Consider the following 25,832-nt stretch of genomic DNA (forward strand, 5'->3'; position numbering starts at 1 on the left):
AACCAATCATCCAAATGCAGGATCTTGAAACCAAGACTAACAACTTACAAAAATCTCAGCATGAACATGAATACAAAGCAGGAGAATACAAAGAGGAGATTCCATCTGAACATGATGGAGTGGATGAGGGATTGGAGGACATCCAACCCCAAATTGGGAAAGAAGTCGTCCAGGAATACCTGGCCGCTCTTAATGAGTTCAAGTCCCCAGGACCAGATCAACTACACCCAAGAGTATTGAAGGAACTAGCGGAAGTCATTTCGGAACCATTGGCAACCATCTTTGAGAGTTCTTGGAGAACGGGAGAAGTTCCAGCAGATTGGAGGAGGGCCAATGTGGTCCCAATCTTCAAGAAGGGAAAAAAGGACGACCCAAACAACTACCGTCCGGTCAGCCTCACGTCGATACCGGGCAAGATTCTGGAAAAGATTGTTAAGGAAGTGGTCTGCAAACACTTAGAAACAAATGCAGTCATCGCTAATAGTCAACATGGATTTATCAAAAACAAGTCATGCCAGACTAATCTGATCTCTTTCTTCGATAGAGCTACAAGCTGGGTAGATGCGGGGAATGCCGTGGATGTAGCGTACCTGGATTTCAGTAAGGCCTTCGACAAGGTCCCCCATGACCTTCTGGCAAGGAAACTAGTCCAATGTGGGCTAGGCAAAACTACGGTGAGGTGGATCTGTAATTGGTTAAGTGGACGAACACAGAGAGTGCTCACTAATGCTTCCTCTTCATCTTGGAAAGAAGTGACGAGCGGAGTGCCGCAGGGTTCCGTCCTGGGCCCGGTCCTGTTCAACATCTTTATTAATGACTTAGATGAAGGGCTAGAAGGCATGATCATCAAGTTTGCAGACGACACCAAATTGGGAGGGATAGCCAATAGTCCAGAGGACAGGAGCAGAATTCAAAACGATCTTGACAGATTAGAGAGATGGGCCAAAACTAACAAAATGAAGTTCAACAGTGACAAATGCAAGATACTCCACTTTGGCAGAAAAAATGAGATGCAAAGATACAGAATGGGGGACGCCTGGCTCGAGAGCAGTACGTGTGAAAAAGATCTTGGAGTCCTCGTGGACAACAAGTTAAACATGAGCCAACAATGTGATGTGGCGGCAAAAAAAGCCAATGGGATTTTGGCCTGCATCAATAGGAGCATAGTGTCTAGATCTAAGGAAGTAATGCTACCCCTCTATTCTGCTTTGGTTAGACCACATCTGGAATATTGTGTCCAATTCTGGGCACCACAATTCAAGAGAGATATTGACAAGCTGGAAAGTGTCCAGAGGAGGGCGACTAAAATGATCAAGGGTCTGGAGAACAAGCCCTATGAGGAGCGGCTTAGGGAACTGGGCATGTTTAGCCTGAAGAAGAGAAGGCTGAGAGGAGATATGATAGCCATGTATAAATATGTGAGAGGAAGCCACAGGGAGGAGGGAGCAAGCTTGTTTTCTGCTTCCTTGGAGACTAGGACACGGAACAATGGCTTCAAACTACAAGAAAGGAGATTCCATCTGAACATTAGGAAGAACTTCCTGACTGTGAGAGCCGTTCAGCAGTGGAACTCTCTGCCCCGGAGTGTGGTGGAGGCTCCTTCTTTGGAAGCTTTTAAACAGAGGCTGGATGGCCATCTGTCAGGGGTGATTTGAATGCAATATTCCTGCTTCTTGGCAGGGGGTTGGACTGGATGGCCCATGAGGTCTCTTCCAACTCTTTGATTCTATGATTCTATGATTCTATGAGGAAGAACTTCCTGACTGTGAGAGCCGTTCAGCAGTGGAACTTTCTGCCCCGGAGTGTGGTGGAGGCTCCTTCTTTGGAAGCTTTTAAACAGAGGCTGGATGGCCATCTGTCAGGGGTGATTTGAATGCAATATTCCTGCTTCTTGGCAGAATGGGGTTGGACTGGATGGCCCATGAGGTCTCTTCCAATTCTTTGATTCTATGATTCTATGATTATATATGAATCTCAGCAATCAACAGGAAGGCATGGATCAGGCATGAAAACAAAACTTTGGACTCACTGAAGTCCTATATATACAGGCCCTATATTTATTCAGAAAGCCATAGCAAAAGCATTCTATTTCCCTTGGGAAACCTCTCCCTGACCCCTCTTCTCTCTCAGTCTTGCTGAGCGCCTCCTCCCTAAATCCAGGTGGCCATCCTGATAAATTTGGCCTTTGCGATCAAAGATTGCCTCCCTCGGTTTGCCAATTAGTAAATTCCTTTCGCTATCTCTATCTAACCATGACTGTTCAACCTCGGCCTCTTTCTCAACCTGCTTTGAGGCATCTTTACCTTGTGAACCACCCATCCCAGAATCCTCAGGTACACTTTGGCTAACTGTATTCTCTTGACCATCATTTCTATTCACAAACCCTTGAGAGTCAGCAGAAACCTGATCATTTAAGTCAGACATGGGAACCTCTGCAGGTTCATGATCATTTTCCTTTGAATCCTGTGGCAAAGAGACAATCACAGGTTGAGTCCTTACAAGCAGGCGGCCTGAGGACTGAGGGGTGACTAGGCCAGTCATGGGCAAAGTTTGGCCCTCCAGGTGTTTTGGACTTCAACACTGGTTGTTAGGAATTGTGGGAGCTGAAGTCCAAAACACCCAGTGTTGTGACTTAGCTGGAACCACAGACACAGACTGATAGTGTTGTGACTCAGATGGGTCTCAGAGTGACTCTGATGAGGATTCAGATGGGATTCGGGTTCACAATCAGGTTCAAAATGTTCCTGTTGTAGACAATGAGGAACAGGGTGTGCAAGTTCAGTTTCCCACAGCAGGGAAGGATGTTTTTGATTCTGAAATTAGCCAGGTGCAAATTGACTCAGAAAAGGAGGAGAGTTCTCAGCCTGATAGTAAGCAGGAAGGCAACTAGGCTGACACTAACGAGCAGCCTGACCTTGAGGAAACGGGAATCTTAGATCGGGCTGACCGTTTGGAATTCAGAGTTCGAAGGAGTGTGAGAATAGCCAACAAGAAGGAGGTCAGGGGCCAAAGAAATGCTTTCATGGATTGCAAAGGGTATTAAGCAGTGTGTTTAAAAACAAACCTAGGTCAGAGCAACTTCTCGCTCAACCAAGCAGCTTGTGCTCGTTTTCCTGTGTCCATGGTCTTGGGATTTTGTCATGTTCTCCTGGGACTTTGTTTCGTTGGTGCCCTTTGGAATTCTGCTTTACAGTGCTATGCTTTATTGATCTTTGGAACAGTACTTGCTTTTAAAACTTTTAATCTTTTATTTTTTTTATATACATTACAAAGACTTCAGTCTGTGTGCAGTTCTGGTGATTTCAGCAAGGGGAATCTATTCTGAGGTGCGACACCTAAAAGGGCTGAATTTTGCCCATGCCTGCCCTAGGCTTTTGGAAATGTGGCTCCGGGAACTTTTGCGGATGCCAAAAACTGCATGAACAAGTCTTGATTAAACATGCCTTAAAGCAGCAGTGGCGGAATCAATGGCTTTACCATAGCTGAGGCCCACCAAGAACATCCCAGGCTGTCCACACCTTCAATGTCCCTTGGGAATATTGCAGGGCAGTCCCTTCTTCAGTGTGAGTGCTGGATTGAGCTTGTGTCCTGTTCCTCCCACCCACAGTCCTGCCACGACCGAGTGGAGCGGGAGCCGTTCTACCAGCTCTGCCTTCATGATGTCTGTGGCTGTCCTGCCGGCAAGGATTGTCTGTGCGGCGCCCTATCTGCGTATGCCATGCAATGCGCCCAGGAAGGGGGCCCCTTGGCCTGGAGGAACCAGAGCTTCTGCCGTGAGTTTGCTGCAAAGAGGGAATGGCAGGGAATTTCAAGGGTGGTTGGGAATCTGCTCTGGGATTGAGCAAACTGCCCACTTCACTACAAAGGTGGATCAGGGCTGCCTAGCATGATTCCTGTGTAAAATAAACTATGTGTAGTTCATGTTTGACCAATACACACACTGCTTTACCAGAGAAAGAAAATATGCCACACAGATGAACTATAAAGAACAAGTAGTTTACTCTTCGTAATTCAGAACAACATAAGTACAATCATGTGATCAGTTGCATCGACTCACATAATGTCCTTTTATGAGAGATTTAAAATGGTCATTCTTTGTCCATATGAAGAAACCCCTTCCAGCAGCTCATGAAGCAAGAGTACACCCCAGACTGTCTCTCTCTCTGCTTCTCTCTTCAAATTGTCTCTCTCTGCACCTGCATAGCTCAAGCCTGAACAAAAATGTAACAGTATCCAAAAGTCCCAGGCTCAGCCTGCTCTCTGGGCATTGCCCGATCCAATCAGCTTCATGCATCTTATTTTACAGTTGACACACACACATTAGCTGATTCCTTGCATGCTCCGAAAATTCCCAGCTTAATGCTCTGATCCTTATTTGTCTTCCCTCCAAACTAATATCTATATAAATAAAAATGTAATGTTCGTTTGTGGGATTAACATAACTCAAAAACCACTGGACGGATTGACACCAAATTTGGACACAATACACCTAACAGTCCAACGAGTGTCCATCACCCATAAAAACATTGAAAAACACAGCAGAAAAGACTTAAAAAGCAAAAACAATATAACATTATATATATATATACACACACACACACACACACACATAAACATGCAAACACACTATATACACATATACACAAAGATATACCCACACAAAACAAATATACACAGACTGGACCACAGCATGGCAGGGGATGGCTAATATAAATTTATTTAATGTTCGTTTGTGGGATTACCATAATCTAAAAATCACTGGATGAATTAACACCAAATTTGGACACAATACACCTATCAGGCCAACGAGTGACCATAACTCATAAAAAACACAGTGGGGGGACTTAAAAAGCAAAAAAACAACAACATTACAATGCATGTGCAAAACCACCGATATATGCATATGCACAAATATTATACACACATGTGTACACACACAAAACACATATACACAGACTGGGCTACAGCAACGCGTGGCAGGGGATGGCTAATAAACTAATATAAAAGAAATAAGGCGGCAATCCACCCCGCAAGGTACAAAAATCCTTCCAAAGGAAAACTGTGTCTAAATGTAACAGTATCCAAAAGTTCCAGGCTCAGCCTGCTCTCTGGGCATTGCCCAATCCAATCAGCTTCATGCATCTTATTTTACAGTTGACACACACACACATTAGCTGATTCCTTGCATGCTCCAACAATTCCCAGCTCAATTCTCTGACCTTTCATCATCTTTCCCCCAAAGCGGTCCAGTGCTCAGGGGGTCAAGTCCACCAGGAATGTGCCTCTCCCTGTCGAAAGACCTGTGCCGACCTTCGCTTGGAAGCCTCTGCTACCTGCCGGGGACTGGACCGGGTCTGTGTGGCCGGGTGCAACTGCCCAGAGGGGCTGGTCCTAGATGGTGATGGGCAGTGTGTGCAACCGGCCATGTGCCCCTGCGTCCATGAAGGGGAGGCACATCCCCCTGGCAGCAAGGTCCGGAAGAGCTGCAACACCTGGTATGTGCCTCTCTCCCTGCCTTGTTTTGTGTACCTTCCAAATGTGTCCAACCTTCACTAAGGGAAACCCAATTTCCGAGAAATATTTGTTCAGAGGGGCTTGCCTTTGCTGTCCTGTAAGGGTTATCAAAGTAGTGTTAGTAGCATGCAGAATGTCTCAGCCCCTTTTACTTTTAGTGTTCTGTCGCACGCTGGGGCTGTAAAGAATTTCCTTTAGAACAGGACGTGCAACCTTTGCCCAGCGGGAAGCCAGGGGGCCCAAGGAGAAGCTCTCAGGAATCTTCCACCACAAATAGTCTTTAGATGGCTTGTGAAGTATAACAAAGTCCTTTATTAATGAACAATCAAACAGAAACTTCTCTTGTCTTCAGAAAGTTAAACAACTGATTCCAGGCTTTTATGCAACTGGTGGCTTCTTAATCTTGCCCACGAAGGACAGGCAACTGTCTTCAGTAACTGATTCTTTGCTTCAAAGGAAAATCCCCTTTTTAACTTCCCCCAGGCTGACTGTAATCTGATTCTTATTGATGTGGACTCCGCTACCGGGTCGAACTGCGTCTCGAACGCCGAGTGGACCTACCAGTAAGGCTAGTAGATTCTCCAGCTGGAGTTCTTTGGTCCCTGGAAATCTTTGGAGACTCTTAAGACTGTTTCCCCCGGAAAGTCTTAAGGGTTGAAGCTTTTGTACAGGGGAAGCTTGCACACATCCTGTACATTAGCATTCCTTGCTGAGACTAACTAAAAAATGGCTCCCTTCCATTCCCAATTGCCCTGAGCAAGGGGCGGAACCAAAACTTAAGGATGATGGACAGGTGACTTGCCCTATGACTGCAACCAAAGGAAGCCACCTATCTGCAGAATTCCTGGAACATTTGACTGCAAGCAAACATTTAATACAAAGCAAATAAAATTGGAGCTCCTGGTACAGCCATACCAGAACACTTAGTGTGATAAAAACTAAAAAAATTCACATAAGTCTCTTACTTTAAGTGTAAAGAAAAATATAATTCTATTCACTGTAGATCAAAAACACAAAGCAAAACAGAAGAATTGTTCTCACCAATATACAACAATATCTCCAGTGAGTCGTCTCCTTTTACACAACGATATGCAAACATATAGCAAAATAATACAGTCTCCCTACTTAGTTATCAGTAGAATGTCCTTGTCTTTCCATATACAAGCAGTTTCTGTGGCACTCCAAACTGCTTCGGTCTTCAGCTTCAGGATGCTGCGTAACCGCTCCCAGCAAAGGTTTCTTCAGCTCAAAACAAGCCACCAAGCTAAGCCAAAATGCAAAGCTCAAAGCTCGCAAGCCTTAGTGCCTTGTTATATGCAGGGACTGATAACACACCCAATTAACTTGTGGCTGCTGTAACAGAAAAGGTTCTGATCCTCCTTGTTACTTAGAAAAAGCCTGTTGTAAACCCCTAGTAGCAACAAGGGTGAAAGATTGCGACTTGCCTAGGCTACCATCCATGGCTAAGTGGGGATCTGACCTTAGTCTTCAGAGTTGTAGCTCGACACTCAAACCATGACTCCATGCTGCTTCTCTTATCCTTCTGCTTTCAGTGCATTTAGTTCTGGAGTTGGCAAGGTGTAGTGTGTAAACCATATGCTGCTTTTCAACTGTACTCTTGTGGGAGATGCATCCAAGGAGAGCACATATCTCCTCTTTGGTCATTCTCTCCTTAACATCGCCAACAACCAACACAGCCGCCCAAACTGATTTTGGAAAATAAGCCAGGTCCGGCCAGCTTCATCCTTGGCTGGGAACTAGAACTGGCTAAGAATCTCACTTGGGCAGAATTGGTTATACTGGCCTAGCTGGACCTTGAGGATATAACTCAGTAAAAGGGCAGCTCCTGTATAGTTTCCAGGCTTAATAATAATTCTGTGATACTGTCTCCAGGAAAAGCCAGTGTGCACCCACTCGTGCTGTGTCGCCACGCTTGTGGACGGAGACATCTGATGAAATCGCCCTGTGACCTGTCTGTCTCTGCCCTACAGGATAGGTTGATTTCATTGAATGTCTTTGCCACATGAGTTCACCTGCTACATAGAGTCCATGGCCTTCCACCCGCATCTGAGGAAACTGACCACTTCTCCTCCAATTTGAATCCATTTCTCTGTTGAGTCTTAGTCTCTGGAGCAGCAGAAAACAAGCTTGCCCCGTCCTTTCAACTATTTAAACATGGTTCTCATGTCCCCTTCTCTGAGCCTTCTTTTCTCCCAGCTAAGCATCCCCAAATTCCTCAGCGACTCCTCAGAGTTTTCAGACCTTCCACCATTTTGGTGGCCCTTCTCTGGACACTTTCCAGCTGGTCCATATCTTGCGTCATCTAGAATTGCGTCATCTAGAACTGGACACTGACATTCCAGGTGAGGCCTGACCAAAGCAGAAGACAGTGGGGCTGTGATTCTTCTTTGTGGTCTCTGTGAAATCTCACATATAGTATTTCCTGTGGAATCTTCTATAGTGTCTTTAGGATAGATTTTGGTGGTAGCCCCACCCACACTCCCCAAGAAAGTATATCCAGTGGAAGGGATTACAGCCTCAGTTCCTTTTGTCCGCCCCCATTGCGGCAGCTAAGGAATTTTTCTCCATCTTTGAGTAACTTCTTTGCTTTGAAAGTACCTATCTTGTTGAACATGGTCTGTTTTTGACTACTTCTCTACTAATCCTTTACATTGACTTGGGCTGAACTGTGTCTTTTGACTTGGACTATGTTTTGACTATGTTTTTTCTGCGACCCTTCCTCTATTTGACCCAGACTGCCTTTGATGACTCTTTTATGCAGGCCATATCCTTGCTTTTATCCTCGCTTCTTCCTTGGAAAGCGATATACATATATAGTGTCCCTACTTTGTGGATTTTCACTTTTCACGGGTGGTCCTGGAACGTAACACCCGCGATAAGTGAGGGAACACTGTATAGGATGTTTTCTTGATGTTCAGATCAATTGCTCTTTGTTCTGTGAAGCTGTCCCTGGGTTGGTATTTTTTCTAATTGCTCCCTTGAAGGGCACCAGCACCACCGTGGAGAGGTGCTGGAAGCCTTTGTGTCGGCCTCTCACTCCTCTCCTCTTGGCTGGTGTTTCAGTGAGTGTCTGGACGGGGCATGGAATTGCACGAAGGAGAGTTGCCCCAAAGCCGTGGCCTGCCCCGGAGAGCTGATTTATGCCTTTGGCTCCTGCCTGCGGACCTGTGAGAACCCCGAGGGCAACCTCACCTGCGCCGGTTCCGCCGACGGCTGCGTTTGCCCTCCTGGCACCGTCTTCTTGGTGAGTCCAGGTTGGCACCAATCAGCTAAATTCTTCTAGGATGGGATTGTATGGGACCTGCTTATTGATTGCCCACCTTTCCTGGGATTCTGTCCTCAGAACGAGCGCTGTGTCTCCCCAGAGGAGTGCCCCTGCCATCACAATGGCCGACTCTACCAGCCCAACGACACCATCGCCAAGGACTGCAACACCTGGTAATCCATGAAATCCCAAAATCATAAGAGATGGAAGGGACCTGAAATCTGTGCTGCGTTTTATTGGGGCTAGAAGAATGGCATGTGGGAAGTCAACATCATGTTGGAAAAAGTCCTCTTCTGGGCTCCAAGTAGACCAAAGTGTGTCAGAATAGTTTCATATAAACCTGAGTGGGAATTTCAGGGTAGACTGAGTTCCTGGAGACCACAGAAAGAGCCTGGGAGGGTCTCATTTGGGGTCTGTTGGGCATCTTCACCTTATGCCATCCCAATCATTTGAGGTCCCTTCTGTTTCCATCTTGAGCAGCATTTGCCAAAGCCGGCGCTGGGAGTGCACTCAGCACCACTGTTCCGGGACCTGCGTGGCCACAGGAGACCCGCACTACATCACCTTCGATGGGCGAGCCTACACGTTCCTGGGGGATTGTGAGTACATTCTGGTGCGGGAGACCAGCGGCGCTTTCGTGGTGACAGCCGAGAACGTTCCCTGCGGGACGAGTGGCACAACCTGCACCAAATCGGTCGTGGTGCTCATTGGCAACACAGTCATCCACCTGCTCCGAGGTAAGAGAAGCCCCAAATCAGGCATGGGCAAACTTTGGCTCTCCAGGTGAAAGTTGAAGTTCAAAACACTTGGAGAGCCGAAGTTGCCTATGCCTCCCCTAGATAGACAGGGGAGACCCACACAAGCTCCCCTCAATTTTCCCTTTGAGACCCCAATGACCCCCTCTCCCTCCAGGCAAAGACGTGACCGTGAATGGGGTCTCCGTGCGTCCCCCAAAGACCTATAGCGGCAATGGCTTGGTCCTCGAGAGAACAGGGCTCTTCCTGGCTTTCATTTCCCAGCTGGGACTAACAGTGCTCTGGGACGGAGGTGAGACCCATTGGGGCCCCATTCCTCCCCTGCCCGCCCTAATTTCCTGTCACTTTTATTAGCCGCAGCCCCAGCAAATGAGGCTTCGTGACTGTCCTTCCTCATGCTGTGTATATTGGGATGGCCAAATTCCAGCCGTTTGGTGCCATGGGGTCCCTGACCCCATTTATGAGATTTCTGAAACCACCTGAAATGCCCTGAGACTCCTTTCCCCACTTAACAAAAATTGAGTAGGATTTAAAGGTAATTTTTGCAGATAATTTTGGGTAATTTTTGCAGTGTTTCACATTAAAACATGCAAAATACTGCTGGGATACCTCCATTTACAAAATTTGAGACTCCAGCAATACATGGAGCGAGAGTTGCCAGATGTTCAAGCTGGGTTCAGAAAAGGCAGAGGAACGAGAGACCAGATTGCCAATATCCGCTGGAGAATGGAGAAAGGCAGGGAGTTTCAGAAAAACATCTACTTCTGCTTCATTGACTATTCTAAAGCCTTTGACTGTGTGGATCATAATAAATTGTGGCAAGTTCTTAGTGGGATGGGCATCCCAAGCCCCCTTCCCTCTCTCCTGAGGAATCTGTACAAGGACCAAGTCGCAACAGTCAGAACTGACCACGGAACAACAGACTGGTTCAAGATTGGGAAAGGCGTACGGCAAGGCTGCATCCTCTCACCCAACCTTTTTAACTTGTATGCAGAACACATCATGCGATGTGCGGGGCTTGATGAATGCAAGGCTGGGGTGAAAATTGCTGGAAGAAACATTAACAACCTCAGATATGCAGATGACACCACTCTGATGGCCGAAAGCGAGGAGGAGCTGAGGAGCCTTCTCATCAAGGTGAAAGAAGAAAGCGCAAAAGCTGGGTTGCAGCTAAATGTCAAAAAAACCAAGATTATGGCAACAAGAATGATTGACAACTGGAAAATAGAGGGAGAAACCGTGGAGGCCGTGACAGACTTTGTATTTCTAGGTGCAAAGATTACTGCAGATGCAGACTGTGGCCAGGAAATCAGAAGACGCTTACTTCTTGGGAGGAGAGCAATGTCCAGTCTCGATAAAATAGTGAAGAGTAGAGACATCAGACTGGCAACAAAGATCCGCCTAGTCAAAGCCATGGTATTCCCTGTAGTCACCTACGGATGTGAGAGCTGGACCTTAGGGAAGGCTGAGCGAAGGAAGATCGATGCTTTTGAGCTGTGGTGTTGGAGGAAAGTGCTGAGAGTGCCTTGGACTGCGAGAAGATCCAACCAGTCCATCCTCCAGGAAATAAAGCCCGACTGCTCACTGGAGGGAAAGATACTAGAGACAAAGTTGAAGTACTTTGGCCACATCATGAGGAGACAGGAAAGCCTAGAGAAGACAATTATGCTGGGGAAAGTGGAAGGCAAAAGGAAGAGGGGCCGACCAAGGGCAAGATGGATGGATGGCATCCTTGAAGTGACTGGACTGACCTTGAAGGAGCTGGGGGTGGTGACGGCCGACAGGGAGCTCTGGCGTGGGCTGGTCCATGAGGTCACGAAGAGTCGGAGACGACTGAACGAATGAACAACAACAACCTCCATTTACTTTTGTAAGCCCTTTCGGTCAACAAATGAGAGTTTTGCAATGTGGAGGGATGTGGGGTGAGGCAATAGCCCAGGTATGGAATTGTGGGAGTTAGTCCAAAACACCTGGAGGAAGGCCAAAGTTTGCTCATGCCTGTGATAGTGACTTGCCCCTCTCAATCACCCACCCTGGTCTCTGTGGACCCCTTTCCTCTAGCAATGCGGGTGGAGGTCCGGCTGGACCCCTCCTTCCAGGGCCGAGTGGCAGGACTCTGTGGGAACTTTGACGGCGACACAGAGAACGACTTCACCAGCCGGCAGGGAATCGTGGAGCCCACAGCTGACCTCTTTGGCAACTCCTGGCGTGTCAGCCTCCTCTGCCCGGAAGTCAGCAGCGAGGATTTTGAGCACCCCTGCACGGTACATACAGCCCTGCATCTATTGCATGAAATCTGGCGGCTAGGTGGCTATCTGTGAGGAGGGCTTGGATGGTAGACTCCTGTATATCAGAATGGAGTCAGAATGGATGACCCTTGAGGATCCCTTCTAGTGCTGGGAGCCTACGAGTCTATCCCACCTCACTTGAGGGTGTCAGTGCACAAGTTGAGAGAAATGTCTCCATGCAAGAAGGACCTGTTAGTGGGATTGAGGCCTGCTTAGCCTTCCTGCCTGCCAGAGAACACTTGGGGAGGGGACTTTCTGGATCAGCCCTTCCAGACAGTGAACCTCTTTCTGCAGGTGAACTCCCACCGCGTGACATGGGCCCGGAAGCGCTGCGGGGTTCTCCTCCAGGACCTCTTTGCTCCATGTCATGGCGAGCTCCCCTGCCAGCAGTTCTATGACTGGTGTGTCTTCGATGCCTGCGGGTAAGTCATCAGGGAGCCATGATTCAGGGCTCTGAATCTGAGGTGCCAATAAAGATAACAACAACAACAATACCAGGAAGGCTGGGCCAGGGATACGGCACTGCTTGGAAACAGCACATAAAACAAAGCCATAGAAATAATGGCTTTGCTTTATGGAACACTAGTTTGGGGACCCTGCGGTCAAGACAAACTTGGCACACAGAGCCCCCATGGCCCACTCTACATCCTGGTGCATCCTGGTGCAAACTGTGTGCCAAGTTTGGTCTTGACCAATCATTGTTTGTCTGTGCCTCAAGTTAAGTCTAGATCCAGTGTCATCTGGGTTCAGTGGTTGCGGGTGAACTAGAACCCCCATATGCAAGTCCCATCATCCATGGTCCCTCCTCCTCCAAACTGCACCAGGATGTAGAGTGGGTCATGGGGGCTCTGTGTGCCAAGCTTGGTCTTGATCAGTCATTGATATTGGTCTCAGGAAGTGAGTGAAGTTACTGCAAGTCCCATTATCCATGGCCCATTGTCCTATAAACTGCACCAGGATGTAAAGTGGGTCATGGGGGCTCTGTGCTCCAAGTTTGGTCTTGATCAGTCATGACCATGAAGGTACTACAAGTCCCATTGTCCATCCTCCTCCAAATTGCACCAGGATGTAGAGTGGGTCATGGGGGCTCTGTGTGCCAAGTCATTTATGTGGGTCGCAGTGGTCTCAGGAAGTGAGTGAAGGTACTGCAAGTCTCATTTTCCATGGTCCACCCTCCTTCAAACTGCATCAGGATGTAGTGTGGGTCATGGGGGCTCTGCGTGCCAAGTTTGGTCTTGACCAGTCAGTGGTGTGGGTCGCAGTGGTCTCAGGAAGTGAGTGAAGGTACTGCAAGTACCATCATCCATGGTCCATCCTCCTCCAAACTACAGCAGGATGTAGAGTGGGTCATGGGGTCGCTGTGTGCCAAGTTTGGTCTTGAGCAGTCATTGTTTGTCTGTGCTCCAAGTTTAGTCTAGATTCAGTATCAGCTGGGTTCAATGGATGCAGGTGAACTGGAACCCCCATATGCAAGTCCCATCATCCATGGTCCCTCCTCCTCCAAACTTCCCCAGGATGTAGAGTGGGTCATGGAGGCTCTGTATACCAAGTTTGGTCTTGACCAATCATTGGTGTGGGTCGCAGTGGTCTCAGGAAATGAGTGAAGGTACTCCAGGTTCCATCGTCCATGGTCTGTCATCCCACAGACTGCACCAGGACATAGAGTGGGTCATGCCATTCCTTGGAACAATACTGCAACCAATGGACTTCTTTTTGGCAAAAGAGAAACCCTCTCCTTCATCGGGCAGCCCTCTCTCTTGCTTCTCAGGTGTGACTCTGGAGGGGACTGTGAGTGCCTTTGCACGGCCATCGCCACTTACGCCAAGGAGTGCAACCGGCACGGGGTGATTGTCCGATGGAGGAGCCAAGACCTCTGCCGTGAGTCGAAGTCCTTGCTGGAGGTGCCAGCCCTTGGGATTTCAGGACCCAGCCTTGAGTGCTCACGAGTGTGGCTTTGGTGATGTGTTCTTGCCCTGAGACAAGAGGGCTGGGGAGGAGAGACCAGGCTCCAGAGATGGGGACATGGGAGGGAGACTTGCTATCAGAATACCCAGTGTGGAGGGCAAAGGGGGCATGGAACCCCCTCTCCCTTTGCAAGATCTCAATTGTGCCCCGTATAGCCTGTATTACCCAGTCCAGTGCATACTACCTCCTTGGCATCCTTCTGATCCTCTTCCAAAGCCATCCTGCTCCTCATACTTCTCCTCTTCCCACCTATGGATTCCCAGACACTCTGCCCCCAAGTGCTTGCCATAGGGTCACCCTTATGCTCCCTTCTCTGCCTTCTCAGCCATGCAGTGTGACAATGGGATGGAGTACGACCCCTGTGGACCGGCCTGCCCTCAGACCTGCAAGAACTTTGGCCTGGAGCCGGCCGATCACTGCGAGACTCTTTCGTGTGTGGAAGGGTGCTTCTGCCCAGAGGGGAAGGTGCTGCATGGTAAGAAGATGGTGGGGCTGGTAGATATAAGGACAGGGCTTCCAGTGCATGGGTCCATCGTCTCAGGGGATTACTGGCCAGTCATGGTGCTGGCCAGGGAAAGAGAACTGAAGGAGAAGGAGGAGCCCAATGAAGGAACCCAACGCCACCCCCATCTTGTGGTTCTACCATTTCCAAGATGAAAGGATACCTCTCAGGGATGCCACCAGAAAGGCTGCCATGCCAACCCTCTCCCCATCCACCATTTCAGACATGGGTGCATGCACATGTAGTTATTATGACAGAGCAGCTGTAATATTTAGTCATGTTTTAAAAAAGAGCAAACTCCAGAGCTGGAGGGTCCATTTCAGTTTCTTGGCTGCATTCCCCAAGCAACATTCCTGGCTTTCTGGGTGGAGGTCTTTAGCCGGACATCTTGGCCTGGTTTGATTTCTATCTGTGATGCTCAACCTCAGAATACTGCTGTGACAGGGCATTCTTAGGAAAGATGGGGAAGAGGAGGATCTTCACGGTTTCCTCTGTTGACTCCCAGTCCTTCTGGTGGTTGAAGTGAACAGACCCCAAGACTGAACGTTTGGATCCTTTCTGCCCTTCTACGCCTGGTGATGCTGCACAAAACTGACCCTGTGTTGGAGTTCAGCCTGTGATTGTGTTTCAGGATCAGGGTGCTTTGGATGTGGGGAGCGATGTCAATGAGTTTCAAGATGGCAGTGATATTGATGCAGAGAATGACCAGGAGATCCCTGTTCAAAGTGTAGTTTCCCATGAGAATACCCCTGAAGGATGTGGAGATGATGGTGTGCTCCCTGAATTGCCATCAGAGAGTTCCCATGATTTGGAGCTGGAAAACAGCTCAGCACCAGGTGTAGAAGTTAATGAGCCAATAGATAGATGGGAGGAGATTAGTCAAAACAGAAAAGCCGAAGAATGGCTTCAGCGTTCTGCTAGGCTCCGAGAGAAAAAGATAAGTGATTCTAAAGTAAAGCGAAACCAATTTCTGAGCGTTTGGGACATAGCTAACGAGGAGATAAAAGTCCCAAGTATAGGTTATGTAGTCAGATGAAGCATCATTTGGAATCAAGTTCTCGTTCTCGTTTTATGGAAGCCTTGCTTGGAAGATTCATGCCTTTTGTTTCATGGTTTGATTTTTGGATTCGATGATTTTATATTCTGCCTTGGATTCATGTTTCCTGGTTTCTTGGATTTTATTAGAGAAGTTTTGACTTTGTTTTCATGGACTTTGCTGGACTATTTTCCCTGGACCACTTTGTTCCTGCTTATCTTCTTACCTAATTGGATTTTCCTATCTCTTTAAAGTGCTTTTTACTTTACTGCTTTTAATTATCTTCAATAAAAGGATTGTTTTCCATCCAATGGCGTGGTGTTTAAAGTCAGAGGGCTTTTCCTGTTCTGGAGTGCAACACCCTGCCTCTCTCTCCTGTTCTTGACCCACCAGGTGGCCGCTGCATCGACCCCACCGAGTGCCCCTGCTACTGGGAGGGCACTTTGTTCCCACTGGGAGCCGTGGTCATGCAGGAGTGCAGGAACTGGTAGGTCTGTGAGGATGAAGGGTTCCTCCTGGGGGGAGACTCCCTTCTTTAGGGCCCTCCCCTGCTCTGCCCCTGCCCAGGTGGGAAGGAGCCTCTCCCCTGTCCTTTGGGTCAAGGAAATGCATGGGGTGGCACCCTCCAAAGGACGTTATAGTGCAGACGTAGGCAACCTTGGGCCATGCCTGCTATAGTAGCATTCAGTGATTCACATGTCATTGGGTGTCCCATGGTCCCTCCAGTTCTCGCTACTGCATCTGGTGGAACCCTGCAGTTTGCACTGTGGGAAGCTTCCTGGATGAGGATTGAATTTCCTCCTCCTCTAAGGAGCCCCCCATGGCGTAGTGGGTTAAACCGCTGAGCTGCTGAACTTACTGACCAAAAGGTTGGCGGTTTGAATCTGGGGAGCAGGGTGAGCTCACGCTGTTAGTCCCAGCTTCTGCCAACCTAGCAGTTTGAAAACATGTAAATATGAGTAGATGAATAGGCACTGCTCTGGCAGGATGGTAAAGGCTCTCCATGCAGCCATGCCAGTGGCCACATGACCTAGCAGGTGTCTATGAACCACGCTGGCTCTTCAGCTTAGAAATGGAGATGAGCACCACCCTCCAGAGTCGGACACGAGTGGATTGAATGCCAGGAGAAAACCTTTACCTTTATCTCAGGATTCCATGGCACAGAACCATGGGAGTTAAAGAGGAATTATCTCACTACAGCCATGCAATGTGGAAGAATCATAGAATCAAAGAGTTGGAAGAGACCTCATGGGCCATCCAGTCCAACCCCCTGCCAAGAAGCAGGAATATTGCATTCAAATCACCCATGGCTGACTGCACAACTCCTCTTCCACAGCTCCTGTGAGGCCGGCCTGTGGCAGTGCACTGCCCCCCTGGAGCCCTGCCCGGCCCCTTCCCCTTGTGCCGAGGGTGACTTCGCCTGCCACATGGGCGGCCGCTGCGTTCCCAGTGCCTGGGTCTGTGACAACGAGGACGACTGTGGGGATGGCTCTGATGAGTTCTGTGCTCTGAGCTGCGCCCCACACCAATTCCAGTGCGCCAGTGGGCAGTGCGTGCCTTGGGGCTACCGTTGTGACGGCACCCGGGACTGCATGGATGGCTCGGATGAGAGAAGCTGCCCTCTGCCCGCCTGTGCCCAGGAGGAGTTCCGGTGTGCCAACGGGCGTTGCATCCCCCGCGAACACCTCTGCGACGGGGAGCTCGACTGTGGATTTGCAGATCATTCAGACGAAGAGGGTGAGTTTCAGAGGAGTACCACCCCGTGGTACTAGCCCTGACCCAGACCTTTTATCGTTGTCCAGTAATGCAACTCATGCAACAGATTGGGGATAAGCAACTTACCACTATTCCTCTGTGGAAAACCTCACTGCCCAGTTGAACACATTTCCCATTTTGCAGCTGAGTGTAAACAAAAGCCAAGCGATGGCGAAATGGGGCCTGTGAGGGGCTTTTGTGCCCTGAGACGGAGGTTGAACTGCCTGTACATTGCATGCTGTGTTGGGTGGCCCATTTCATTTGCCTCCTTTGGCCTCCCTCAGGCTGCATCCCTCCCTGTGGCCCAGGTGAGCTCCGATGTGCGACCGGGCCTTGCCTGCCCTACTTACACCGCTGCGATGGCCACGACGACTGTGGTGATCTCAGCGATGAGCACAACTGCCTTTGTCCAGCTGGCGAGTTCCAGTGTCCCGAGGGACAGTGCCTCTCCAAAGCCCTGGTCTGCAATGGCAAGGAGGACTGCCCAGACGGGGAAGATGAAGCATTTTGCTCAGGTGAGGGCATCTGCCCTAAAGCGGCTGGACGGCCATCTGTCGGTTTACTTTGATCTGTGCTCTTGCATGGCAGAAGAGGGTTGGACTGGGTGGCGCTTGGGGTCTCTTCCAACTCTTGGATTCTATGATTCTACAGCAGACATGGGCAAACTTTTGACCCCAAGGTGTTTTGGACTTCAACTCCCACAATTCCTAACAGTCAAAGTCAATAGTAGGAAGAGGCCTACCTGTCCCTCATTGTCATCTTCTCCTCATTCTAGGCCAAGTGACCTGTGCCCCTGGGCAGCTGCCTTGTCCGGACAGGACCTGCATCAGCCAGTTCCGGACCTGTGATGGTGTGCGTGACTGCATTGATGGGTCTGATGAGAAGCTCACTCAGTGTTTGGTGATCCAGACCACTCCGATAGTGACCATGACCACCCCAGGCCTTCCTACAAGTCGCCCGGCATCTGAATACAGGACTCTTGGTGAGCAAATCTGGCACCTTCAGAGCCCCCCTGGAAGCCATATTCAGTCTATTGTTATCTACTAGAAGAGGCCAATAAGGGCCAAACATCATGTTGATACAAACCATAAATTTGCTTAGCTCAGACTCATTTGCCAACAACTTGTTGTTGTGTGCCTTCAAGTCATTTCTGAGCTGTGGCAACCCTATCATAGGGTTGTCTTGGTAGAATTTATGCAGAGGCTGAGAGAGAATAGCCTGACCCAGGCCCCATAGAGATGATTAGAACCCAGGTCAGTGATCTATACTGTCATATCATGCAATTTCATATTTCAGTTTAATTGTATATGGCAGTGTAGACCAATATAATCCAGTTCAATGCAGTTGGAAAGTGTGGATGGGGCCTCAATCTGACACTCAAAGCTACTATGTCATGGTGTCTTCCTCATTCATCTCCACTTACATCAGGGATGGAGGATCTCCTGTTCTTGGGCCAAGAGAAGCTTGGTAGAGTTCCACTTCTGCCTTGCAAATCTCTTCTGCTCTTAAATCCAGCCAATGATTGGAGATCAGAGACCTGTGATTGGAGATAAGAAGCCAGGGAGTGATATCACGAGATAAGGAGTTCCTTAAAGCCAGGGGGATGTTGCATGGAATGTAATTCTGCTTTGCAACCTGGCAAATTTTTACATGGACCTGAGCTCTGGATCTGAGATTCTATTGCTCTGGGCCTTTGTCCTGAGTTGACTTGCTTTCACGGAAGGTTCAGGGTGAGTTTTGAGAACTCTTTGGAGAAGATGTTCTAGATCAGTGTTTCTCAACCTGGGGGTCGCGACCCCTGGAGGGGTCGAAGGAGGGTTCAGAGAGGTCACCAAAAACCATCAGAAAGCACATATTTCCGATGATCTGAGGAACCCCTTTGGCAGGGAAGGGAGAAGAACTCTCCACCTGTCCTTTTTTGGAAACAGATGGCAAATCCTCCAACCAAAAGCCCGCCTCCTGCTCTGTGAACTAACACTCCAAAACTCAAAGTCAATGCCCACCAAACTCTTCCAGTATTTTCTTTTGTTCATGGGAGTTCTGTATGCCAAGACTGGTTCAATTCCATTGTCAGTGGGGTTCAGAATTCCCTTTGATTGTAGGTGAACTATAAATCCCAGCAACTACAACTCCCAAATATCAAGGTGTAGTTTCCCCAAACTCCACCAGTGTCCACATTTGTGCATACTGAGTATTTGTGCCAAGTTTGGTCCAGATCCATCATTGTTTGAGTCCACAGTGCTTTCTGGATGTAGGTGTACTACAACTCCAAAAATCAAGGCCAATGTCCACCAGAACCTTACAGTAGTTTCTCCTGCTTGTGGGCATGCTGTGTGCCAAGTTTGCTCCAATTCCATCGTTGGTGGATTTCAGAATGCTCTTTGATTGTGGGTGAACTATAAATCCCAGCAACTACAACTCCCAAATGACAAAATCAATTCCTCAAACCCCCACCAGTATTCAAATTTGAGAGTTTTGGATATTTTTGCCAAAATTGGTCCAGTGAATGAAAATACATCTTGCAAATCAGATATTTACCTTATGATTCTGAACAGTAGCAAAATCACGGTTACGAAGTTGCAATGCAAATAATGTGATGGTTGCGGGTCACCACAACATGAGGAACTGTACTAAAGGGGTCACAGCATTCAGAAGGTTGAGAAACACTGTTTTAGATATTAGGAGCCGAATGGCAGGAGGCAGGATGGGAAGGTGGTGAAAGAATGGAAAGTGGGGTGATAAAGAGATGCATCACAGCAAGAGGAGGGGAAGGTGTCCCTCGAGCCCGATTCTCCCTGCATCAATAGGAGCCTAGTGTCTAGATCTAGGGAAGTCATGCTCCCCATGCTCTATTCCGCTTTGGTTAGACCACACCTGGAATATTGTGTCCAATTCTGGGCACCACAATTCAAGAGAGATATTGACAAGCTGGAACGTGTCCAGGGGAGGGCGACTAAAATGATCAAGGGTCTGGAGAACAAGCCCTATGAGGAGCGGCTTAGGGAACTGGGCATGTTTAGCCTGAAGAAGAGAAGGCTGAGAGGAGATATGATAGCCATGTATAAATATGTGAGAGGAAGCCACAGGGAGGAGGAGGGAGCAAGCTTCCTTTCTGCTTCCCTGGAGACTAGGACGCAATGGAACAATGGCTTCAAACGACAAGAGAGGAGATTCCATCTGAATATGAGGAAGAACTTCCTGACTGTGAGAGCCGTTCAGCAGTGGAACTCTCTGCCCCGGAGTGTGGTGGAGGCTCCTTCTTTGAAAGCTTTGAAACAGAGGCTGGATGGCCATCTGTCAGGGGTGCTTTGAATGCAATATTCCTGCTTCTTGGCAGAATGGGGTTGGACTGGATAGCCCAGGAGGTCTCTTCCAACTCTTTGATTCTATGATTCTATGATTCTTGGCAGCCCCTCCGTGCGGACGCTATGAGTTCCTCTGCCAGAGCGGGGAGTGCCAGCCGCGGGGCTGGGTCTGCGACAACGAAGCTGACTGCTTGGATGGCAGCGATGAGCTGTACTGCAACCGCACCTGCGGCTTGGACCAGTTTCCCTGCGCCTTCGGGGACGAGTGCATCCCCTACATCCACCTCTGCGACGGGCGGCCCCACTGCCAGGACCAGTCAGATGAGAGCGTCGACACCTGCGGTCAGTGGGAAACTGGGGACCCTGGGATAATGGTGATGATGATGATGATGCCAGGAAGCCTTGCCCACGCATCACACTTAAACCAGCTTGGAACAGGTTTAACCAGTCTGTATTCATTTCCCTGTATTTAGCCGTTGTAATAATGTGTGTGTCTTGATACCATCACAATATTGCAAAAGTCAGAGTGTTGGGACTCAGCCTGTGATTGAACCTGAGTCTGTGCTTGAACCTGTGAATGTGTTTCAGTCTCCTGATGTTTCTATATCTGATGTGTGTATTGAGGAGGGAAATCGGTCTCCTGTTGCTTCTGATGTGGGGGATGCTGGGACTGACTCTGAGGTGCAAGATAGAGACACTTTGGTCAAAGAGTTTCATGCAGACACTGACAGAGAGGAGCATGCGGTGCAAAGGGCAGATTCTCATGAGAATGTTTCTGTCAGGCCTTGGGAGAAAGGTTTACTCCCTCCACCTGTGAGCTCTCCAGATTCTAGTTTGGAAAACAGTCTGACGCCTGGTCAAGTTAATGAGGAGTCAGATAAGCAGAGTCGGCGGCTGGAGATGAGCCAGAATCGACAAGAGGCCCAATGTTTATGTAGATCCGAAAGAATTTGTCAATTAAAGTAAAAGTCTAGGGGAAAGCGAAACCAGTTTTTGGGATTTAAGGTTTGTCTGTAGAAAATCTTGTCAGATCAGGCATCGTTTGGAAACCAAGTATAAGCCTCATGGAATCCCTGTTCAAGTGGTCTCGTCTTCATGGTTTTTTCTAGCTTTTTAAGGTGACTAGCAGCGTCTGGTCTGTTCTTGCTTCTTGTTTGATTCCTGTCTGGATATCATTGCCTTGGATTATAATGTCCTGTGTTTTGGACATTGTTTTTGAATGCTACGCTTAGACACTGTTTTATCTGGCTGCCTTTGAATGCCTTATTGCTTTTTGGAGCCTTATCTATCTTTACAAACATTTATTTCTACTGGCTTTTTTTTTGCTAAGCTGTTCCTTTACTCAACATGTGGTGTGTTTATAGTCAGAGGGGCTAGTTCCTGTTCTGGAGTGCAACACAGAGAATGGGAACAATGGCAGCTTAATCAGACCTTGGAGAATTTTCTTTTGTGAGGACAATTGTTGTCCATGTTTCCTGGTGAGTTCTCTGTTGAAGCTCGCAGTTAAACTAAGGCCTGATCTAATCGCTGAATTCAATGCTAAGTCCAAATGTTTTGAAGCAATGGTTTCCACCTCCATTTCCTGAAGGGAAAGTCTTTCTGTCTGGATGATTCCCAGACCTGTTTCACAGGGGAAACCCTGCCTTCTTCCCATTACAGGTTCTACTCAGATTCCCCCCTGCCCGGGGTTCTTTATTTGCAACAACCGCATGTGCATCAATGTCTCCCGGGTTTGTGATGGGTCTCCAGACTGCGCCCAGGGAGAAGATGAACTGGCTTGCGGTAAGGAGTCCTTGCTGCTCACTGGCTATTTGGGGATGGAGTTGGAAGGCTGTTAAAGAACCCCCCTCGTTGTGCTGAGCTGCCCTTGCAATGGTGAAAATGGCCACCCCTGCTTCGATTACGGGCTGAGAGGGTTGCACTAGGCATCTAGGTGCTACAAGTTACATAAAGGGTTGTTTCCACCCTCCCCCAGCTACCATGCAGCCTGCAACAGTGAGTGCTTTGAGGTTGGAATGGGTAGCTATGGCTCAGTTTTCCCAGTCCAGAGTGGGAAGGGCCCATGTCTCTCAACTGGACCAGGGCAGTCCTGCTTCTCTACTCCTGATTTCCCAGTTTTATTTGCATGGCTTTAGCACAGCAGGTTAAACCACCAGCTGCAGTAAATCGTGTCAATCCAAGGTTGACAGTTCAAAGCCCGGGTCAGGGTGAGCTCTTGGCCTTTAGCCCAGCTTCTGCCAACCTAGTAGTTTCAAAGAAAAAACAAAACAAAAATGTGAGTATTTTAAGACACCCCTAAAAGAAAAATGCCAGCAATCTGGCCAAAAAAGGAGGAAGTTTTGTGATCTGTTCTATGATCCATCCTGGGTCTCCTTCTGAGTGAGAAGGGTGGAATATATATCCTGTAGATAAATAAATAATATTCACAGTGTCTAATTCTGTCCACCCCAGAAAGCCAAAGGCCTCCTCCTGGGGAAAGGAACCAGACCGCTGAGCCTTGCAAGGAATATTCCTGTGGGGACGGCTCTTGCATCACCTTCAAACAGGTACAATGTCCTACCTTACAACTGAAAACTGAGGTCGACATGGTTCAGCAGCATCAGAGACAAGACAGAAAATGTCATTTACGAGGAAGAACAGAGCATAGCAGCTTGTTTTCGCCTGAGAGAAAACAGAAGGGCAAGATTCTGCCCCTTCATCTCAAGGGGAATGCATGTGTATTGGTCAGAGGAGTGGGGCATAGGTCAGCCCCACTCCAACTCAGCAGAAATCCATACAGTATGAGGCCCGCAAAGTAATTTCTCAGCTCAACAGTGTGCCCAGACTGACCCAGCCTTGCACCTAGTGCTCGTAGCCTCCCACTTCTACATGTGAACTGCCCCCAGGTCAGTGTTGCCTCCCTTCCAGGTGTGCAATGGTCTGGCCGACTGCACAGATGGCACGGAAGCCTCCGGATGGCTCCCGTCAGATGAAAGGGAGTGTGGCCTCTGGGCTCCCTGGGCCGCCTGGAGCGCCTGCAGCCGGTTGTGTGGGACGGGCCTCCAAGTCCGACGGAGAAGCTGCACTCGGAGAGCCGATGACGTCCTGCGCCACTGCCTGGGGGAGGAGACACAGGCGCAGCAGTGCTTTGCGGTGGCCTGCCCAGGTGAGGGGGACTTTCCTTTGCCCACCATCTCCTCCCTCCGTGTCATGAATACTTTTTGAATCTTAGAAATGTTCTTTAATCCATTTTAAGTGGGACAGAGTGCATCAGGCATTTCCAGAGGAAGAAGAAGACACACAGATCCCAGTCCTGGTTTAATAATAGCTATACCAGAAAAAAGGGGAAATCGTCATGTATACTCTAACATTCACTCAGATACATTCACTCACATACATCATACTCACCATCCCTCTCTGTTAAGTTGATCAGGCTGTTAGGAGGATGGAGCTGCATTCCTCACAATCTGCCACACTTTTCGAAGAGAAAAGGGTCTCCTTATATAGAACTTTTTGGTTCTCCATTATTTGATTGTTTTGACAAGTTGTCATTCAGCTAAGACTTGCTGAAGCGCCATCAATTCCGGAACAGATATTGTTTTTCTTTCTTAACACAAGGAGTCATTGTTTCATTGTTTAGTTTTTTATAATTTTTACTAGCTGTACCCACCACGTGTTGCTGTGGTCAACCTTCCCTCCTTTCTCTCCTTCTTTCTTTCTCTCCTTCCCTCTTTCCTTCCTTACCTCTTTTTTCCCCTTCTTCTTTCTTCCTTTCTACTTGTTTCTTTTCTCACTTCCTTTGCTCTTTGTTCCATCCCTCCTTGTCTCTTTTCTTCCTTCCCTCCCTCCCTCTTTCGATCCTTCTCTCCTTCCTTCCCTCTTTCACTTTTTTATTTCATTCTCTCCCTCCTTCTTTCCTTCTTTCCTTCTCTACCCTTCTTTCTTTCCTTCTTTCTCTCCTTCCCTTCTTCTTTCCCTTCTTCTTTCCCTCTTTCTCTCCTTCCTTCTCTCCTTCCTTCCTTCTCTACCTTTCTTTCTCTCCTTCCCTCCTTCTTTTCCTCCTTCTCTCCTTTCTTCCTTCTCTACCCTTCTTTCCTTCCTTCCTTCTCTCCTTCCCTCTCCCCCTCCTTCTCTCCCTCGTTCTCTCCTTCCTCCCTTTTCTACCCTTCTTTTTTCCTTCTTTCTCTCCTTCCCTCCTTCTTTCCCTTCTTCTCTCCCTCTTTCTCTCCTTCCTTCCTTCTCTACCCTTCCTTCCTTCCTTCCTTCCTTCCTTCCTTCCTTCCTGTGTATGTTCTTTGTGTGTGTATATGCATATATGTGTGTATATATGTGTGTTTGTGTATATATATGTGGTTTTGCGCATGCGTTGTAATGATTTTTTTGTGGGTTTTTTTGGCTTTTTAAGTCCCTTCTGCTGTGTTTTTCAGTGTTTTTATGAGTGATGGTCACTCGTTGACCTGAGAGGCGTCTTGGTTTTTGAGTTATGTTAATCCCACAAACAAACAGAACATTTTTATTTATATGGATTATTATTGCTTTTACGGTTTTAAAATGTATTGTAATGTGATTTTTTTTCCTTTTTACCGATGTGTGTATTTATGTATGGCATCTAAATGTGCCGATTTGTACGCCACCCTGAGTTGCCTTTGGGCACAAATAAATAATAAACACAAATAAATAAATAATAAATAATAAATAATTTCTGATTTCCCTAACTTAAATAGCTTTGATTTTCCTGCTTCTTGGCAGAAAGGGGTTGGACTGGATGGCCCACGAGGTCTCTTCCAACTCAACGATTCTATGATTCTAGGAAAGAGTCATTGACTCTGACTGTGTAAACATGAGGTTCTTGTGGGTTTTTTTGGGCTATAGGGCCATGTTCTAGAGTTTCTTCTGACGTTTCGCCTGCATCTATGGCAAGCATCCTCAGAGGTAGTGACATGGCCATATAGCCCGAAAAACCCACAAGAACCTAGTGATTCCAGTCATGAAAGCCTTTGACAATACATATGTAAACATGAGTTGTTGACATCAAAAGTTCCAAGGTTGGTTATGTCAGTTCAGCAGTTGTCCCATTCCAAAGTTAATCAGATCTTCATCTCCTACATAATGCCATTTGTTTTAATTTTAGGATGGTCTCTTCAGTCTTGCCAAGACTTGATAGGCCCTTAGCCAGACCCCAATCATACAATTTCATTCAATCCATTCCTCACATCCGTCCCTTCCCTACAGTTGATGGCCGGTGGAGTGAGTGGACAACATGGTCAAACTGCACCCAGGACTGCCGTGGGGTGGTGGTCCGGCGCCGGGAGTGCCTGCCCTCCCAAAATGGGGGCCTCCATTGTACTGAGACGCCGGATGCGTCAGCCACTTCGCTAGAGATCCGTGAGTCAGTTCCGAGGGATGAGGAGGTGGGAAGCGGCACCAATGGGACCCTCTGTGGCAGA

At 48.1% G+C, this 25,832-nt stretch overlaps 1 protein-coding gene across 1 annotated transcript in view; it reads left to right on the forward strand.

The window, feature by feature from the left end:
- LOC132779722 (SCO-spondin-like) overlaps nucleotides 1-25,832 on the forward strand; it is a 165,375-nt gene that overhangs the window by 31,749 nt on the left and 107,794 nt on the right. Inside the window, exons 16-34 of the mRNA XM_067470583.1 lie at nucleotides 3,608-3,773; nucleotides 5,243-5,495; nucleotides 8,599-8,779; nucleotides 8,879-8,973; nucleotides 9,281-9,537; nucleotides 9,713-9,847; nucleotides 11,617-11,819; nucleotides 12,138-12,265; nucleotides 13,612-13,721; nucleotides 14,134-14,283; nucleotides 15,740-15,833; nucleotides 16,683-17,083; nucleotides 17,386-17,616; nucleotides 17,877-18,083; nucleotides 20,512-20,748; nucleotides 22,066-22,188; nucleotides 22,858-22,952; nucleotides 23,314-23,551; nucleotides 25,618-25,770. Coding sequence (XP_067326684.1) covers nucleotides 3,608-3,773; nucleotides 5,243-5,495; nucleotides 8,599-8,779; nucleotides 8,879-8,973; nucleotides 9,281-9,537; nucleotides 9,713-9,847; nucleotides 11,617-11,819; nucleotides 12,138-12,265; nucleotides 13,612-13,721; nucleotides 14,134-14,283; nucleotides 15,740-15,833; nucleotides 16,683-17,083; nucleotides 17,386-17,616; nucleotides 17,877-18,083; nucleotides 20,512-20,748; nucleotides 22,066-22,188; nucleotides 22,858-22,952; nucleotides 23,314-23,551; nucleotides 25,618-25,770 — 3,457 coding nt within the window. The remainder of the gene's footprint in view (nucleotides 1-3,607; nucleotides 3,774-5,242; nucleotides 5,496-8,598; nucleotides 8,780-8,878; nucleotides 8,974-9,280; nucleotides 9,538-9,712; nucleotides 9,848-11,616; nucleotides 11,820-12,137; nucleotides 12,266-13,611; nucleotides 13,722-14,133; nucleotides 14,284-15,739; nucleotides 15,834-16,682; nucleotides 17,084-17,385; nucleotides 17,617-17,876; nucleotides 18,084-20,511; nucleotides 20,749-22,065; nucleotides 22,189-22,857; nucleotides 22,953-23,313; nucleotides 23,552-25,617; nucleotides 25,771-25,832) is intronic.

The sequence above is a fragment of the Anolis sagrei genome, chromosome 6 (assembly GCF_037176765.1).
Source record: "Anolis sagrei isolate rAnoSag1 chromosome 6, rAnoSag1.mat, whole genome shotgun sequence".
Lineage (NCBI taxonomy): Eukaryota > Metazoa > Chordata > Lepidosauria > Squamata > Dactyloidae > Anolis > Anolis sagrei.